Raw genomic sequence first — 20,029 nt, forward strand, 5'->3', positions numbered from 1 at the left:
AAAACCATCATTTTCTCTACTAATTTTACCCTACCTTACCTTAGTAACTGCAGTAATTTCATGTGCATAATGTAACAATTTTCACAATTCCAGAGGAAGTCATAAGAGAAAATCACGGAGGTAATATTATTTGGGCAGATAATTTGGAGCAACGAAATCTAATTTGGAAAGCCCGTCATCAAATTTACTATGCAACACTTGCACAGAAACCAGGACATAAAGTACACAAAAGTATTTATTTTAAAGTCATTTATAAACTTCTGTAATTTAATGGACAATGCTCTAATACAAATGTTTATTTTTAGTGTGTTGTAACTGATGTTTGTGTTCCTATATCAAAACTTACCAAAATAATTTCTGAAACAAAAAAGGATATTGATGCATCTGGCATACTGGGTAAGTTTTTCCTCCTGAAATTTTGAGCTTGCTTGTCACCTTAATTAGTTTTTGAATCGTTATGATGCTGTTTTAACTGTGGCATCAGTAAAAGTTCCCTTTTGAAACCTTAGCATACATTATGAGTGAGGTATTGAACTACAATTTTTTTCTTTTACAGATTTTTTTTATGTTAAATGATATGACTGAAATCCATACATCAATTACCATATAACTGTGCAATTGTATGTTTAATCAAAAATTTCCTGCAGTGTTTAAAATCTCAATCTTTTTGTTTTAGGTACAATCATTGGACATGTGGGAGATGGAAATTTTCACACGCAGTTACTTTTTGATCCTAAGAATGAAAGAGAGTTCGAAATCGCTCATCAGCTTGAAGATAGAATTTCTAAGTAAGTACCTTCAAAATTAGGATTCATTTTGCTAAATATGATTTTATTTTAATGATTTTAACTACAAAAAAAATTATCTGGGTTACTTAAAAATACAAAGTGACGACCATCAACAGGCTCTGGGCCTAGCTAGGCTGGTCAATTTATCCGTCCCCAATGAAGATCAAGAGCCTTCTTAAAGCTATTCACCCCATTGCAAGTAACAGCTGCATCAGTAAACTATTCCAAATGCTTACTACAGCCCTGTTGAAATAGTTTTTTCTTATTTCAAGATTAGCTTTGAGCTTGAGAAGCTTATTACAAAGTGACTCATGGATTTTCCATCTGTATAAAAATTTAGCACATAAATGTTCTCCATTTTAATGAACTCAAATAACTGGATCATATCCCCTCTTACGCTCCTATGCTCAAGACTACACATTCTATGTCTAGAATTTCAAAGACATTTAAAAAAAAAGTCTTTAAAGGTAACCATTCCTTTTTATAGTTGAAATCTCATTCAATATCAGTGTGTAATATATTTTGCAAGTTTTATTCATGTATGTCAAACAGTTCTATTTGTTGCTTATCACTTTGCTTTTTTCAAATGATAGGCGTGCTCTATCCTTAAATGGTACTTGCACTGGAGAACATGGTATAGGAATAGGAAAGATGTCATTTTTGGAACAAGAGTATGGTGATGTTGGATTAAAAACTATGCAGTCAATTAAGAGGATTTTAGACCCTAAAAATATTATGAATCCTGGAAAAGTAATAAAATTACCTGAGGAAAAAAATGCATGTTGATTTTAAAAAAAGGTAAGAAATTTTTCAACTTGATCAAGCTGCATGTGATCTGAATTTTTTTAAATGTATTTATGAAATTTATAAAATGTATTATGATTTAAAAGTCATTTAAATTCAAAGCATTTGTGCTTGAACAAGAATTCAATTTTTTTTTCCAAATATGCTAGTTTTCCGAACTTAAAGTTAAGTCTATGACATATTAAATGCAAAAATGAACAGTAAGAGAACTCAAGTTGTTGTTTCGTATTTGATTGATAGATAATTTAATTTTAATGCCATTTTTAACTGAATAAAAGTCCTATGGCACCAAAATTAATTTCCTGGTTTTCCTTGGTGACCATATAATAAATGCAGATAGAAGGAGTTGAAATTGCTTTAAAAAATTTAAACATTTCAATTGACCTTTCAGCTTTAAACTATTAGGCTATGAAACAGTCAAAATATATAAATAGTTTATATGAACAAGTAAATAAAAAAAATTGAAAATAATAATTAAATTTTTGAATCCCATTTTTCTGGAATATTTCTACAAGAATCTACCCTGGCTTTTTTTTTCCCTGGAATGAAAAAAGTGACAATTTATAAAACAACGTTTATGTCTTGCTTTCTAATAGCAGAAATATTTCTATGTTTTTCAAAGCACTCTTGGAATGATTACCTTGTTGCTCTGTTTGCGGGGTCCATTGAAAAAATAAGTAAACCGTCTGGAATGCCCGAGAGAGTCCAATCAGTTAAAGTTGAATCCGCTTAGTGTTGCCACATTCATGCAGATCAGCTGATTTCAAAGCAGTTTGTACATTGCAAATGCAGTCTGCCCACTGTTGCTATGAAGTTCGCAACAGCCAGTTAAGATGAGTCTATCTGAATGAGAGGGAAAAGGAAAAACCTGATGTACATGTTTTGTTTATTTCGTATATCATTACTGTGCTTAATTGAGAAGACGACAAACCTTTGCAAAAGCTGGTATCCCTACAAACTACAGGTGGAAATGGATGCGTCCATTTCCACCTGTAAACTGAATTTTCACTTTTCCATCTGATTGAGAGTCGATTATCCATGCAAGTATTTGTAAAGTGTTTTTTTTTTTCGTTTGGCAAATTTTAAATGAGTGATTTGAACAAGCAAATGAGTGGCTGTAAAATTTTGCGTTAAAACTCGGCAAATGTGTCAGTGAAACTTTTGATATGCTCAAGCATGGCCCCATTTAATTCTTATAGGCTGTGACAATCGATGAAAGTCATAGCAACAAAGAGGGCAGTACAGGTAACCCATGTTTCCATTACGTTGCCATTGATTAGTGGATGCAGGGATTCCAATCAAAAATAAACAAACTTTGAAACGTTGACATTGATTGGTGGATGCATGAGCAGATCCTAGTTGTATCGGCTTAATACAGAAAAGTCAGAAATTGTTTAGGCCTGTTAAGCGTCAGAGCCATCTAGTGGGGGCCATAGCTCAAGACAGCTTATAGCGAAATTGTTAAAAAGTATATAACAGTTTTTAAGTGAAATGAACATTTTAAAGATGGTCGTCAGTCATGAAGAGGATAAGCGTCCTGAACCTCCTTTCACTTGAACCGCTGACTCACAGGTAGATGAAATCAACATCCTGGTTTGGCTGACTATTAGACAGCTTCCTGAAGAGTGGAATATCATTTGTATGTCGTTGTGAAATTTTAACCAAAAAATTCAAAATGCATCTTACTGCTGCTCATTCAGCCCTCAAAACTTCTGAGTTTTTGACCAAGCACTCAATCATTGTTCTTCTCCCTCCCTTCGTCCCTGCCCTACCTTGTACCCTTGTTAGGTATATTTTTATTTCTGTGTATCAAAAAATATCCATAATAATCTTAATTTCAACTTATTTTTAAGTAGTAAAAGTATTTCAAGTGTAAATCAGTTTCATAGATTAATGAACAATTTATTTAGAAATTAACTTAGAAAATAAATACATCAAATGAAATACTGCTAATATATGACATTTTAAGGAAAACACAATAAATTGTTATAACATTCAATGATTTGATACATATTATTCATCACTTATTAATACAATACTGTACATTTATGCCATATAGATTACATTAACGATGTTCCACTTTTCAACAAAGCTGTTAAATCAAGAAATTTCAGGGAAAATTTTTACTCTCATTTCAACACATTCGAAGATCTCTGAGGCAAACTGGAACGTGCCATATTTTATCAAATTGGAAAATACTTATAATATTTTTAAATGCATTGAGAAAGCAACAATTTGTTCCAGAGATCATTAATATAAAGCTGAAAAGTATAGCTAGTTTTCTAAATTTCATGTCAATTATCCACTTTATTGATGGTAAAATATTTTCAAAAAGCTATCTAACAATTCATGCGATAAAAAAAAAAAGTTTATTCATGTTAAGCATGTTAATATTAAAATTTTAATGTGCTCTGAAAATTATTGAAAATTTGTAATGCACTCTGAAAATGATTGAAAAGTTTCAATGCAGCAGTTTCAAATTTTTTACTTTGGCACCTTTGTTTATACACATCCACATTGCTACTCCTTATCCAACACAATGCAAAAATATTTAGAATATTATGTTTAAATATACATCTTTTTTGAATACATCACCAGTTATATTACTGAAAACCGTTTTAAAACTTAATTACTTCATTAGATATCAATTTGTTAACGCACATTTTAGCTGCAATGTTTTCAGGCTTCTGTGTTGAATGAATTTCTTTTTTAAAAAATTTATAAAATGTGAGAAAATCTTTTAAAAATATGCAATGTTTGTATAATATTCAAACTAGATTTAAGGGTTAGCTTTGAAGTTATGACAACTAACTAATCATAGATCTTAAGGCCATTTCGTATTTAATATTTCTCTCTGTGTTTTCCCAATACTATCTTAATTTTTACATAACCCTGGAATTTTTATTTTATTTACTTATTTATTTTTCAACAGCTTGCTCATGTATTTTTTTCCCTCTACAATAAGTATATTGAACTAACATTTGATAACCTTGAGTACCATTAATTGTTTCCTTTTTTAATTATTTTTTTTATTAAGTGAAATTAGGACTTGAGTAAGATGTGGCCTTTGTTGTTATGTATGCTGATTATTCATGCTATTTTGATTATGCATATCTTAGCGGAGATGTAATTTGTTATTGATAGATGTTAGAAATAAAAATGTTTTTGTTTATAAAAAAAATCATATGAGATTGTATATAAAGATCAAATTATTTTGTTTTAAATTTCCTTTTCCAGAAGAAAATATATATATTTTTTAACTTTCTTACTTTTACATGAATTAAACTGTTTTTTTTTTTTTTTTTTTTTTTTTTAACTTAATTGGGCCAATCTATTTTTTTTGTACTTTTTATTTATTTTTTCTATTGTGCCACTAAAAAAAGTTTTTTTTTTTTTTTTTTTTTTTTTTTTTTTTTTTTTTTTTTTAGTACTTGATTGCTCTTCAGCTCATACTGTAAGAAAACCAATTAAAACAAATTATCTTTTTTTTTGGGGGGGGGGGGGTAAGTGGAGAAGATAGTTGCAAATCATCACATCTTAACAAAATATTTGTGGAATAAAATGTATAATTAAAATAATTGGTATATTTTTGAGGATTTCACCTTTCTTTGCTTCTAGTAATAATGCAATTAAGAATCTTCTGCTAAGAAATCAGTATTGTAGAATAATTATATGTTTTATGGAAAAAAAAATAATTTTTATCCAAATCAGTGATTATCCGATTTTTTCTTGGTACCAGAGAACTACTAAATAATGTGATTTTTCCTTCTCAAAAAGCAAAATCAGAATGAAATTTAACATACTAAGTGATCGTTTTTGCTTGACGCCTAGGGAAAGATTTACATTTCTGAACATATCAAGTGTCCTTGTAATTAGTAGCAATTAGAGCATTTTGATTGGATTTTCAGGTTAAATATCACGTCCTTTTTTATGTTAATATTAATAAATTCAAACCAAAAAGTAATTTTTAAATATGGTAGTAAAAAAATGTAATGTAACATAAAATATAAAAATTGATGTGTAAGCTTTTTCATACTTTTTTTTTCATTTGTTATAAATTTCACTTCAAACAATTTTGTTAAAAATGTATTTATAAGCTTTTTTTTTTTTTTTTTTCAACTGAAAATGTACATTCATTTACATTTTAAAATTAATATGCAAAGAATATTTCAATCTAAGCAACAAAAGAAACTCACAAAATATTGCATAATTTGTATGAATATTTCATTCAATAAATAGTTTGTTAAATCAATGCAATGCATAGAGTTTCCATTTAAATGATGTATCTGCCATTTTAAAAATGTAGGAAATAATTTAATATAGCAAAAATATCAATAAATTCTTCTGTTCTTTACACAACTTAATATTTGTAGAAAGGTTACTTGAGTTTATTATGTGTCGTTGGGCTTGTCAACATTTTTTATCTTTACTCAGTTAAAAGCAACGTTTTTTTTTTTATTGTGCATTACTTTTGTTCAAGATAAATGTATCTGAGTCTTTAATTTGCCGCACGTCGATTCTTTTGAAATGTTCAAGTTAAAACTGTGGGCGATGATTCTGTTACTGTTGTACCATTATCTTTGTCTTTGGAGTTTGCAGGAACACTCTCTTGCCACCATAAGTAGTCAGTATAGTTCAAACCAATCAAAATTAAAAACAGCACTATTGAAAAAAGCTGCAAAAAAAGTAAACAATCATTAAATTTAATTTTTATTAACATAGGTATTTTTTAATTGTAAAGACTATGCATTGATTTTTTTTATTTATTTCCTTTTACAGTTTAAAAAAAAAACATATTTCACACTATGTATTGAAAAACATAAATTCTACAGCAAATAACTGATATTTTAAGTGAAAGTGTTTTAAGTCAAGCTGAAAAAGTTTGGTCTTACTACAAATGCAAACTTTTTTGTGGTAACGTGTTGAAATGCTGTGTTAAACAAGCTATCTCGAATTTGTGAAAAAAAAAAAACATTTCTAAACACTTGATGACAAATTTTTTAATTTGTCACAAACAAGTTCATCTTTTTCCTCCTTTTGTCTTTTTCAAGATAAGCAAAAAACGCTACGAACGACAGCAAAAGATACAACGCGACGTTGTGAGTGAATAATAAAATTAAGAGCTAGGAGACAAATTTTCCATTAGGTTGCTTGACCGAGCAACACACTTTTGTGAGAGGCGTGGTAAATTGCCTTTACAAAACTGGACCCCCCCCCCCCCTCTTACTAGTACTTTTGCTGCCTCCTCTTCCTGACCCCTTCGCTCCGACGGGATAAGGCTTGTTTGCCCACGTGGATCAGCAATTCTCTCCTCAACGAAACACGTACAATCGCTGACTCACCTTCCCTCCCCCCTCTTTGCTTTACTTGCTGCCCAAGGTCAAAGAATTTCCTGAACCCTTCGCTCTGACATGATAAGGCTTGCTCGCCCACGTGGATCAGTGTTTCTCTCCTCAGTGAAACATGTGCAATCGGCGCCCCCTCTTTGCTTTTATTGTCGCCCAAGGTCTAAGAATTAAGGATTTCGCACAATGAAAGGAAACAATGTGGTGCCATCTATTAGCAACATTTTCAACCTTTTTTTTTTTCAAACTTTAGAACTTTTTTTTTTAAACTTGAGAATAAAAAAAAGACACTGTATCCGCCGCACCGGCCAATTTTTGTACCTTTTTTCTTGTATGCACCACGACGCTTCCCGAAAATACGGTAGTTCTTTGCTTCTTTGATTTCATGAATTCTAATAATAACACGCTAAAATAAAGTTATATGTGTAGCAGTAATATATATACATTTTGCATACAAACTTACTATACTTTCACTTAATAGCCTGCTTCAGTTTCAAATTCTGGTTTTCCAATTGACCAAATAAAGTTGAGGTAATAGAAGGGGGGGGAGGGATGCGTGAGACCAGTGACGTAGCTAGGAGGGGGCGGTTCGCCCTGGGTGGCACTTTTTAGGGCGCCAAATTTACCTCAATATGAGGGAAAAACAAATATATTTTCCCCAAAAGGATGGTATATTTTTAATCTATATTTGCAGGCAAAAAGAAAATCTCTTAAAAATGTAAGTCTTTCGTATCACCACCAGAATAAAATTACTTAGATACCAAACAAGGATTTTTCTTGATAGCATGTCAGTACAATTCCTTGTTTTTCTCTGAGGGAATGGCAGAGGAAAATCATGGAACCAATGTTTTTTCAAATGTAGAAGTTAACTCGAGGAAGAAGAAAACAATGAAATTTTCCTAAATTTCGCGAAAAGAAAAAGTTAACACATGATTATGAGAGAGTTTCTTAAAAATCTCCTAATGAAACAAAAACTTCCCTTTTTCAACATCAGGAAAATGGTGGCAAGAGTAAGCAGGGCCGTCCAAAGGGGAAGGAGGCGATCGGGGCAATCATCCCGGGTGTCACGAAATGAGGGAGCACCGCAAGGCCCCGCCTTATTTCGTGTATCATGGATAAACAGTCACACAAAATAGAGAATCATTGCAATGATTCTCTATTCTTTCCTAGGGCATGAAAATATGCCTCTCTCTGTCTCCAAAACATTCGTTTCCTCTGAATCATTGAACAAATACAATTTCTGAAAATATAACCGTTTAGAATTAAACAAAAGGCACTTCTCCTTTGTCTAGTTCCCACCAAATTTCTTGGAATTTTGCCCCTGCGTACACTGCGTACAGTGACTTAACCAGAAAAAAGTTTTCGGGGGGGGGGGGGGGGGGGTACATTAAAAGAACAAAAAACAAAAAAAATTTTTTTTTTTTTGATCTGATAGGGAAAAAAAGGAAGGAGAGAGGAGATCCAGTCAAAATTTTGAAACTTTTAGTTTAAAAAATGCAATTTCAGACTTTCTTATGCTATGGGGGGGAAATGGTAGTGGTCTCAGCGGAAATTTCTAGAAATTGAAGCCTTTAAAATGTGATTATAGGCCATGTTTTTTGACGTTATTGAAAAGGAGGGTGCCTAGAGACTGTTTACAATCGATTTTTTTAAAGGAATCAGTCCTTCTCCCCACTACAAGTTTTCGAAATTGAAGTTTCAAAATCGCAACTTCAAATAAACTTTGAAGATTTTATGGAAAGAGGGATCTGTAGCATTTCTCTGGAAATTTTTTCGAAATTATGATCCAATAAATTCAAGTAATGTTTTACATTCAGGGGCTGCTCCACTTATCGTTTAAAAAAATCATTGCTTGTAATATTAAAAAAAGGTGGTAAAGGTAAAGCCCTAGATTGTAGCTTAAATAGCGACACGTCCGCCAACTTGGGGCAAAACAATGCTTTCCTCTATGTCTACTACAGTGAAGTAGTGTGTTTCTTGATTGTGAATTAACAGGGAGTTCATTTGAAACCACAATTAAGAAGCAAAACACGCTACTTCACCGTAGCAGACATAGAGGAAAGCATCGTTTTGCCCCAAGATGACGGACGTTACCCACCCAATCCTATTGTGCTAAATTAGTTGTAGCTACCAGTGTGAAGGTAATCTGAGTTTTAATGAAAGGACATATGCCTCTAGCCCGTTTAAGACTATTCAAGACTGATTATCCTTTAATAGCAGAGGAATTGCAGTGTTTGGATATCATAGTCAGGCCATCAGTATATACTTGTGATTTTATTTTGAGTTCGTATGCGTTATGCCATGGGATCCAAACTGGTTGACTCCATTTTGGGGATTGTAACACCTAAAATGGATTTAGTATTGATGAAAAATACATACAATCACTCCCATGTAAAGAGAAGTTGAAGAAACTAAATTCAATATAGCCATAATTTTGTTATAAAAATTTAAATAATCCACAGTAAAACATGTGGCGAATTGAAGCTATTACATTATAGCCGTAACTTAAATTACTTCATACCACTTTTTTACAAATGTGTGGGACAAAATATGTTAATTGTGTGCAATACATTCAATATACTTTTACTTAAAAAATTGGTTTTTTGCTTTTTTTTCCTTGATAATTGTTTTACTTATTTTCTTTACTAATAATAAAGCAGAAAGTCTCTCTGTCCGGAGGATGTCTGGATGTCTGTAGGATATCTGTAGGATGTCTGTGATGCGCATAACGCCTAAACCGTTCGGCCGATTTTCATGAAATTTGACACAAAGTTAGTATGTAGCATGGGGTTGTGCACCTCGAAGCGATTTTTCGAAAATTCGATGTGGTTCTTTTTTTATTCCAATTTTAAGAAAAAAACTATCATAAATTACGAAATCATCATAACGTGGAACCGTAACATGGGCACAAGCCAATTGGCGAGATACGAAATTATCATAGCGTGGAACCGTAACGTCGGTACAAGCCAATTGGCGAGAAAATTCACCATACATTTTTTGTAAATATACAAGCGAACCAAAAGATCTTTAATTTTTCTATTACGGGGGAAGCCGTGCGGGTGCCATTAGTTATACATAAAGGGCTAATCTCTGTCCGGATGTCCGGGGTAAACTTCAAAACTAGTAGTAAATAAAATGCTGTCTTCTAGACAACAACTGCAGCCAGGATTTCATAACTACTTAATTTGTTTCTGAAATTGTGGACAAGGCCAGATCAGATCCAGCTTCTGGCTTTTCAGGGTGTTGTATTGAAATATGAATATGCTAATCATAAGGGGGGAGGGGCATATGGCCTTGAAATCATACACATTTTTGTATACACTTCAAATACCAAGATAATCCATCGATAGAAATGAAGCTGCCGATTTGTATTTTTGTATGTCTATTCTAAGGGTCAGTCTTCAAAAAGTAACTTTTCTGTCACACGCCTTTTACAGTAAAAACTTTAAGGAACAATTCATTTAACAATGATTTTTAATTTCATCAAAAATATAACTATTTAAACCTGCCAACAATTTTTTAATAATAATTTTTATTTTAGTATATTTTTGTTTCACAACATGTGAATTCTCACCTCCGTGGCATGTCACACACCTTGTGTAACTGTTTATGTTACTTATTAAGCAACTTGTTTAATTAAACAAGTTGCCTGACACTTGTGAAAGGAATAATAAATAAGTATATACCTTTCACAAGTGTCTCAAATACTAATTGTTTAAGTATTTTTAATTTTTTAATATTGTGTTTTAGTTTGTTTTAGCAGGACAAGAAGTCATGTCACACAATAAATTCTCACCCATTTCTCATTAACACGTGGCAGTGATGACATCAAATTTTATTTTCCATCCTTGTTCATTTTCAGCCATAAAGAAGTTGTGAGATTCTTGTCGAAAAACAAGAAGATAGATTTTGCTTTAAAAACTTAGTCTGGTTATTCTGACTTCTCACCTCTGTGAACTTGAATATCAGTGATGTAAATTAATGTAAAAAACGAAGTGAGAAAGAGTCTCATCTTTGTGACAGACCTTGTGAATGCAAGGGCACCCATATGGGGGGCAAGTGGGGGACTCAAGCCCCCCCCCCTAGACATTAGAACTTTCTTGCTTTTAGTCCTTTTTTTCTTTGGAAAAATGTAAAAACATTTCTTCTCCAGCAGTTAATGAATAAGCTATAAAAAATATCAAATTTTAGTTACTCTAATCTGCACTAAACTCAGTTTCCATGGGGAAAATATCCTGCTAAACCATGGGGAAAATATCTGAGCCCTCCCCCCCCCCCCTTACAATTTTGCATATGGGCACCCTTGTGTCGTCATTATTTCTGAGCTGAAAATAACTGATGGAGGGGAAATACATCAATAATAATAGGCTTTCTACCAAAATTGTCAGTATATCCTCAAACTTAATAAATACTATTTTTAACATACATTTTGAAACTACTAATTAAGCCATACTTGAATTAAGAGAGCTTAATATTATATTCCCACTAATCATTAAAACAGCTGATTGTTTGCACACTTAACAAAAATTACTACTTTGATATTAAATTGGCCTTGATTTTTAAATATTTAAAGTTTTTTTTTTTTTTTCCATTTCTGTGAACAAGGCATTTTTTAATTTTTTTTGATTTATGAGTAAAATAATTAGAACTTAGCTGGGGCATTGTTTATGGTAACTTCTAATAGGTAACACTTTCATGTAAGAATGAAAAAAGAAAGAATTCAATAGGTTTCAAAATTGAAAAATATTTGTGTTCAAATAAATTTTCTGGATAATGACCCGTAAATGTATGTGCTTGAGTTTTTTAAATGTTCATTGTGAATGTGTTTATTTCTTGCAAAATTATTCTTTAAACTTTTACAGATAAACATTCCAAACAAATTACCATTGCGAAGACTCGAGCAATGAGGTCAGTTTGACATCTTCCTATGGAAAGCATTGCAAGCATGCAGTTGATGAAATAAAATATGATTATGATGCAGTCATTTAAAAGAAGCTGTAATTGAAAAGAATAAGTTTTATTTTAGTATGTACATATACATTTTCCACCAACATTTCCTTATAGAACATGTGATATATTTTTGATTTTTACGGTTTACAAAATGTTTTTACTTTACTTTCATTATTCTAATGCAATATTGAATGCCAAATAAATAACCTTTAATACAAGTTTGATCATTGTAATAAGTTATCTAATAAAAATCAAGTTGTTTGTTTTAATAAAAACTTATTTCCTCGCCAAATTTTTTTTCTATCGTTAATATAATTAAGATAAGTGTACCTACAGTGGATACACACCAGAAGCTGGTAATGTCATTGAAAAATAAAGATATTTAAGACTTTTCCCTAGCTAGGTGGCCCTCCTAAAAAATTAAAGGCGTAATTTTTGGCTGCCCACCTAGCTTGGAAAAAGTCCTATTATCTTTATTTTTCAATTAGCCACGTCTGGTGTAGTATCGTGCATTTACACTTATAGTTAGAGACGTACCGAGTACTCGACGAAATTCTGGTCAGATACTCGGCCAATACCAAGTAGTTGCAAAAAATTGAATATTGTCCAAGACAGATACTAAAATTTATAAAAAAAGAGCAAGCATTATATTCTGCAATCATTTACAATTAAAATTTATAAGTCAAATTTAAATTTTGAGAAGAATGAAGTTTGTAATGCTTCAGTGGAATAAATCTTTATTTTAATGTCCCCAAAGTATAGAAAATATGGAATTTTTATATTAAAAATGTATTTTTGTTACAAACAAAAATTAGTTATAAAAAATATAAAAATACCTTTGCTTAAAGAATAAAAGGAAATAAAACAATGTTAAAAGCACAGTGCAGGAACACTGCAGACACGTGTTTTGGCGTTACAAGGAATTCCTTTTTCAATGCACAAAATGGGAGCTCGTGGATTTAAAGGCATCCGACGAAAGTCGGATTTTTTTGTGGAATGTCTTTACATTCTTAAACTCACATGTTATGCAATGAAAAAGATGTTCCTTGTAACGGGGGGGGGGGGACAGAAACACGTGTCTGCAGTGTTCCTGCACATTTGTTTTATCTGCTTTTAAAAATTATTTATGTTTGGCAGACTAGAACTATGATTGATTGGTATACAGTCGAGTCCCGACTTACGCGAGGGAAGACATCTCGCGTAAGTCGGAATTTCGCGTTGTGGAATAAGGTATGTTTAGTAATTTTTTATAAGCATACCCAATTGTTTCAGACGATTGTAAACACCCCTCATATTATTTCAAACCATTTATTAACTATATATTGCAGTATCTTTTACAAAGAACCAACTTTTTCTGTATTTTAGAAAAAGCGTTATTATTTGACATAAAATTCTGTATTTTAGCACAAAATCAATGATTAATGGGGGAGAGAAACTTAAAATAAAGCAGTAGGGTACTTACAGTATGTACACTACAGCATTATTATAGCACTTAACAGCATAGATATACAGTCGAGTGCCGACTAACAGGAGGGATGCGTTCCGAGACTCCTCGCGTAAGTCGAAATTTCGCGTTGTGGAAAAATATACGCGTGCAAATTTTTTAGAAGCATACCAAGTTCTTTTAGACACTTATAAACACTTCTCAAACTGCTTTAAAGCATTCCTCAACTATGCACTACAGTTTCTTGCATAAAGAACTGAACTTTTACTGTATTTAAACAATAAAAAACTTTTATTCAACATGAAATACTTAAGATGCACAAAATGAATGATCGATGGGAGGGAAAGACATAAAAGAAAACAACACTGTGTGTACGTACAATATGTAGTAGTAATAAAATGCTTCACTATAATAGTACTGTACAGTAGATATAAACTATCAATATTTAAGAGTTAAAAAATGAAGATAGTGATGATTTATACTCCATAATCAAATATTTATTCTTATCTAATGCATTTTTAAATATGGTTGCTTCTATTTTTCTTTTATTACCTTTCAATTTGTTGCAACAGCCCTTCTTCCTGATCTCTTTATTAATCCACGACACAGGAGCAGTTTCCATTTTTATAATATTTACTTTGCTAGACTGCTCTGCAAGCTTCAATATTGAAACTAAATTCTGAACTTTTACAGATATCTTTTTGTTTTGACTTTTAATTGTACGTAATGGAAGATTCGCTCATACATATTGTCGCGCTATACCGTCGACGTTTTGTAGTTGTTCAAGCATATCGAGAATCTTTGCCTTTATTTTTTTAAATCAGAAATCTTCACAAACTTAAGATGCCACTAAGCTGCCATTATATTTCATCAACTTTAATGTTTAGAATAAAAAAAATAAATAAATGACTGGAGCTGCGAGTGGTTATTTGATGCACTAACAACGCAATGCATAGTCTAGTAGTAGATTTTGGTGTGGGAACTTTCGCTGTCAGTGGTGCTCAAATGGATGTAAAAACATTCACAAAATCAATATTTAGTAGCCAATAACAAAGCCGATATTTCCTTCAAAAAAAAAACTCGTGTTGTGGACGAAAAATTTGCGTCAGCGCAAAAATTCGTTACTCCTGAAAAATTCGTGTTATAGCCATTTCGCGTAAGTCGAATCACACTGTAGCGGGAGTTGACTGTACAGCGAAACCCCTCTTAACAGACACCCCTCAAAGGCGGCAGACACCCCTCTTATGCAGACAATTTTTAATTCCCCAGTTCCAATACAAATAACATTATTAAACCCTTGTCCTGCGAACACTTCTCTGTTGCGGATAAAAAAAATTGTCCTGTTAGTGTCCGCATTAGAGTTATTTTACTGTAATTTGTTTTAATTCCAACTTGATTATCATATCTTTTATTTATTTATTTTTAAAATAATTTTGTTTTGTAAAATTTTTGACACAAACAAAATTGTTTATGTAATGCATAATTGAATTTAAGCAGGAATTTAGTTTTAAAAACTATTATATGGACAAGGGGGTTTATACTACTATTCCAGTAAGTTCAAAATTCATCACATGTGTGTCTGGTTCTACTAAAAACATAATTGGAACTCGGTAACTCGGCAGAGTAGTAAAAGGTCGAGTATTCGGTAACTCGGTACTCGGCCGAGTAGTGAAAGGCCAAGTACTCGGCTACTCGGCCAAAGTGCTACTCGGTACGTCTCTACTTATAGGTGCACTAAGTTTTGACATGCAACTTTAGTCTAATAATCCATTACTCAAGGAGAAAATTAATTAGCCTTCCCCTTTGGTGAGGAATTGATGTTCCAGTTGATATTTATTTTATTCTTACATGCACACACATACACACATATTTATGTTAACTCACAGATGTTTACCATATTCTATTATAAAATAAAGGAAATATTGCCACATAACATTATGTACCCATACTTTTTCATATGAAGTTTTCAGTTTAGTAGAAAAAAAGAATTTTTCTTAGCTTAACAGGTCCACAAGTACCATAGAGAAACTTAAGAGGAAAATAGTACACAATGGTGACCTACAAACTTTGTCGACTCAAGTAGCCATCAACATTAAAAGGCTTTTCTTGTAGCTTATGTGAGAATTCAAGAAAAATGGTGAATTTTATTTACAAAAAATTGTGAACAATTAATGTAAAATAACATTAACTGCCTGTCTCCAAGTGCTACTTACACTTGCATCATGTTTGTTGACTAGGATTTGTTTGCATTTTTTAAAAAACAAGTGCATTTTTTTAAATACGAAGTGTAAAAAACTTTGTATTTACGTTTCAGATATTCATTCTTCATGTATTTTTTTTTACTTACTTATGGCTTGTGATTAAGTGTTAGTGCTGTAAAAAAAAATACATTTTCAAAATTTTATTTTAACTTGATGAACTTCAGAGATGTATCACCAAACACAGCTTGAAGACCAATGGTGCTTAGTAAATAAAATTGTAGACGTAAGATCTAAGGGAGATAAATTTTAGGATAGTACCTAACTAGAATTCAATAATTAGTAATTTTCTTAAATTCCAAACATTCAACTAACATATTGTCTGTTCGACTATGTTTTGACCCAATTTGTCTGCTAAAATAAAAAATAAAAAAATCAGTTATGATTAAAATAGTCATGCTACCGAATATGGCTGTAGATATAGACTGACTTTAACAGACTTTTACTGACCAGTTTTATGCCCTGTCCCTCGTTATGTCATCTGTGCAGAAGATAAAGAGACCAAATAAAACAGTAAATTTCAAAAATGGTTGTACTAAACTTCTATTTTAATGTAAAGCATCTTCCTTAAAATAATATGAAATACACACTCATAGTAAATTTTTATTCTGCCCACTGCTTAAACTTTTTATACACTCTATAACAAAAAAAATCGACGCATCAAAAAGGAGTGATCTGATTGAGATGAAAATTGGTGGATATGAAGACAATGCACAGAATAGTAAATGATTAAATTCTCAGAACGATTGAATAATTTATGTCAGAGTTACAGTATCAAGTTCAATAAGGGATTGACCTGCCTCTAGCCTGGATACAAGCTGAAGCACGGCATGACAAACACCGATAAAGCTCCCGAAAGGTGTCCTGCAGTATTTCCGGCCAAATTCGCTCCAAATGTTGGACAAGGTTATCAACATTCCTTGCCAGATGCAATCCTCATCCCATCATATCCCAGATATGCTCAATGGGAGAGAGATCTGGCGATTTGGTAGGCCACGGAAGAATTTGACAAGCTTGCAGGTGGTTCATAACAGCACGTGCCATATGTTATCTGCCATTGTCCTGCTGAAAACCAGTCGAAGGTACTGCAAAAGGAACGGCAGCAAAACAGGTCTTAGGATGCCGTCGACGTACCACTGTGCAGTAAGTGTACCTCTAATTACAACCAGAGGGGTTCATTTATCAAAGGAAATGGCATCCCAGACCATAATGCCTTGTTGAGGGCCAGTGTGGAGAGCAAAAGTGAAACCAGAATCCCCCCTCTGCCCTGGATGTCTCCAAACATGTCTTTGATGATCGTTATGACATAGTTGGAAGCGGGATTCATCGCTAAAGACTATACGTCCCCAGTCGGCACCATTCCAACCTGATCGAGCCATGCACCACTGTAATCTGGCTCGGCAGTGTGTAGGCGTCAGTGACAGGTGGCGTAACAGTTGGCGCGAGCGTAGATTTCGTTGGCCCATCGGCTTGTAAATGGTCATGATGTGCACTGGTGTTTGGATTGGACGTCTGATGGTTCATAGAGATGAAGAAAGCGCTATGACAGCGGATCGGACAATCACTCTGTCATCACAATCTGTTGTGACCCTAGGTAGACCGCTACCATCCTGACGCTGAACTCGGCCATTTTCCACCCATCCTTACCAGCATCTTCAAATCTACGGATTGCTTCGACTCAAATGAGGAGCGATTCTCCGATTTTACCAACCGGCCCTCTTTCAATCCAATGACACGACCTCTTTTAAACTCTGACAGTTGCTCGTAATGAGCATGAACCATGCAGCGAGTCATTTTTAAGTTGTTAAAAGGTAATCCGAATCGCGATCAAACAGAAAGTTTTAACAACTGCTCTTTATATACATCTCATGGATTGGCAATTTCGATGCGCTGGAGGTCAAACTATTCATTGTTTGGACGCCAAATTTTAATCATTTGTATATCTGCTCAAAACACTCATGCATACAAAATTTCAAAGCAATTGGATGATTGCTTCTTGGTGCGTCAATTTTTTTGTTATAAATTGTACTTGGTTTTAAATTTAACTTTTGTTTGATTTTCATGAAATATGGGCCACCTAAGTAACATAGGCTATAGAACACAAGGTTTCTCTCGTGAGGGACCCAGATTCAAATCCCAGCCAATCAATGCATGGATGTGACTGATTGGATAGCTCTCAATACATTGAGTAATCCTAGGCTGTTAGCATCATTTGCAGCAACAATCGCTTACAGATTTCAGAGAAGTGTACAAATTTGAGAAAAATAGCTTTATTTTTTTTTTCATATATAGTTCATTTTCTTGTTCTGAAAAAAAGGTTTTATGTAACCTTGTAAACTAATCATGAACATGAATAACTTAATTTGTCCACCAATCAAGGATGTTATCTATTCAATTGTCCATAATACAATCAAAATGAAAAAAATAATAAATAAATAATTTGTTTTAAACTCAGAAGACCAAACTTGAATTGTCTAGATACATTGCATACAAATTGCAGAATTAAAGTTTTGACTTAGTTATGAGATTAAATGTAAAAAGAGTCGAATTTGAGTTTTACTTACTGTTAATGGAACATGAATGAGAGGAATTTTCTTTTCTAGTTGCAGAACAAAAATACAAATGATGCAGATTGATTCTAGCATTGATACAATGACTATAAATAAAAAAAATCCATATCTTCCAACATCATTTTCACAGTAGCCTTCAACTGAACTTATTAAAGCAGCCAAAGAAATCACCTGAAATTTAAAGAGAAAAATCCAATCCTTTTTAAATGCATTTTCATTAAATTTAGCAAAAGAAATGTTACATTTTTGTAATAACTATAATTTGATAAAATAAATAAGAAAACTAATAACTTTAAAATTTTTATATATGCTTTAATTTAAAAAATTTTTGTATTTCAAGACAGTATCCTCCAGAAGGTAAACTCTGGCTGAGCTCTAGTGTGTCAACTGATGTATTGTAGTTGAGAGATGAAATCATTCAAAATGGAGGGACGTTTTAAGCAGGGTTACTCAGGGTTCAGTTTTAGGGCCTCTCTTGTTTATTATTTTTATGAATGACATCAATGATAATATTTCTGGAAGCATGAATTGTTTTTCTGATGATGTAAAAGTTATGGAGTTGTCAAAAATGAAGAATCAGTAAAACAGCTTCAAGAGAATTTAAATCATATTACTAAGCTGTCGGATAAATGGGGTATGGCAGTTAATGTAGGGAAATGTCAAGTGCTACACATAGGGTCATGAAAATAAGCCTACGAGTCATCGTTTACAGGGTTCAGTCATTAGTCAGGCAGAAAATGTTATGGATCTGGGTATCTTAATAAATCAGGACTTCAAGTTTAGTGAACAGTGCAGCATTGCAAGTAACAAAGCCAACAGAATGCTTGGGTTTATAAATAGATCAATTTCAAACAAATCTAAGGAGGTTCTTCTGCCTTTATATAGGAGTTTAGTAAGACCTCATTTTTGGAGTATGCTGTTTAGTTTTGGTCGCCTTATCTGAAGAAAGACATTTCTGTATTGGAAAGGGTTCAAAGAAGGTTAACTAGACTAGTAAGGGGTCTTGATTATGATACCAGGCTTAATGGGCTTAATATGTATAGCCTGGAGCAAAGGAGAGTCAGAGGGGACATGATTCAATTATTTAAATTTATCAAAATGAAAGATATTAATGGATTGAATTTTTGCACGGAAAGCAGGACGAGAGGTCATTGTTTTAAGCTATTTAAATCTCAGGCTAACTTGGAAATCAGGAAAAACTACTACTTTAGGGTTGTGGGCACTTGGAACAGCTTAAAGGAAGAGGCGGTAATGAGCAAGGGGGTGAATAGCTTTAAGAGGGCCATTGATCTTCATTGAGGACTAATTAATTGACTAGGACCAGCCTAGCTGGGCCCAGAGCCTGTTGCTGGTCATCACATTTGTATTGCATTCATTTTGTTTTATATAGATAGTGAAATTGGGCTTTACCTTTTCAGTCTGTAAAAACAGTGGGCACTTTTGTATGTCTTTGCCTATAGGTGTAACACATGAAATAAGACCTTTTTACAGTCGAATTTAAGACATTGTTAAGTGCAAGTGCAGATACATAGAGCAGTTGTGTGATCCCCTCCACTTTCTAAGTTACCAAGTGTTGCATAAAACTGCATTTTGGGGACTTTTATTTCGAAAATTTTCCACAGACCCTCTATTTGTGCCTTTAAGGTGGCACTTTGACCCTTCTCCTTTTGATATTGACCCGTTTCAAAATCAGAAACTAGATCTGCCCTTAGTTAAGTGATTCATGTTGACATGTTTATGTGCACACAATTAAATCAATTTTTACCTTTTCACATACAAAAATCACAGTGCACACTTCCTGGGGAAAAGGGGGGGGGGGAGTCCAGACCTTCCTAAAATTTTTATTAAAAAATAAAAATTGACAATATTT

The 20,029-nt window shown here is 32.9% G+C and overlaps 2 protein-coding genes across 4 annotated transcripts in view; one reads left to right on the plus strand and one right to left on the minus strand.

Moving 5' to 3' along the window:
• LOC129235277 (probable D-lactate dehydrogenase, mitochondrial) overlaps window positions 1-12,157 on the plus strand; it is a 36,407-nt gene extending 24,250 nt beyond the window's left edge. For 2 of the 3 annotated variants that reach the window (XM_054868995.1, XM_054868996.1), the window contains exons 9-13: window positions 94-221; window positions 306-396; window positions 677-788; window positions 1,382-1,586; window positions 11,800-12,157. In XM_054868995.1, coding sequence (XP_054724970.1) covers window positions 94-221; window positions 306-396; window positions 677-788; window positions 1,382-1,574 — 524 coding nt within the window. In that variant the 3' untranslated portion in view covers window positions 1,575-1,586; window positions 11,800-12,157. Of the gene's footprint in view, window positions 1-93; window positions 222-305; window positions 397-676; window positions 789-1,381; window positions 1,587-10,086; window positions 10,142-11,799 lie in introns of those variants that run through there. The other variant, XM_054868997.1, reaches the window with a different exon arrangement.
• Window positions 5,783-20,029, minus strand: part of LOC129235278 (uncharacterized) — a 55,090-nt gene continuing 40,843 nt past the window's right edge. The window contains exons 2-4 of the mRNA XM_054868998.1: window positions 18,154-18,330; window positions 11,822-11,932; window positions 5,783-6,267 (exon numbers count right to left, since the gene is read on the minus strand). Coding sequence (XP_054724973.1) covers window positions 6,124-6,267; window positions 11,822-11,932; window positions 18,154-18,330 — 432 coding nt within the window. The 3' untranslated portion in view covers window positions 5,783-6,123. The remainder of the gene's footprint in view (window positions 6,268-11,821; window positions 11,933-18,153; window positions 18,331-20,029) is intronic.

Source organism: Uloborus diversus, chromosome 2 (assembly GCF_026930045.1).
Source record: "Uloborus diversus isolate 005 chromosome 2, Udiv.v.3.1, whole genome shotgun sequence".
NCBI classification, from domain to species: domain Eukaryota; kingdom Metazoa; phylum Arthropoda; class Arachnida; order Araneae; family Uloboridae; genus Uloborus; species Uloborus diversus.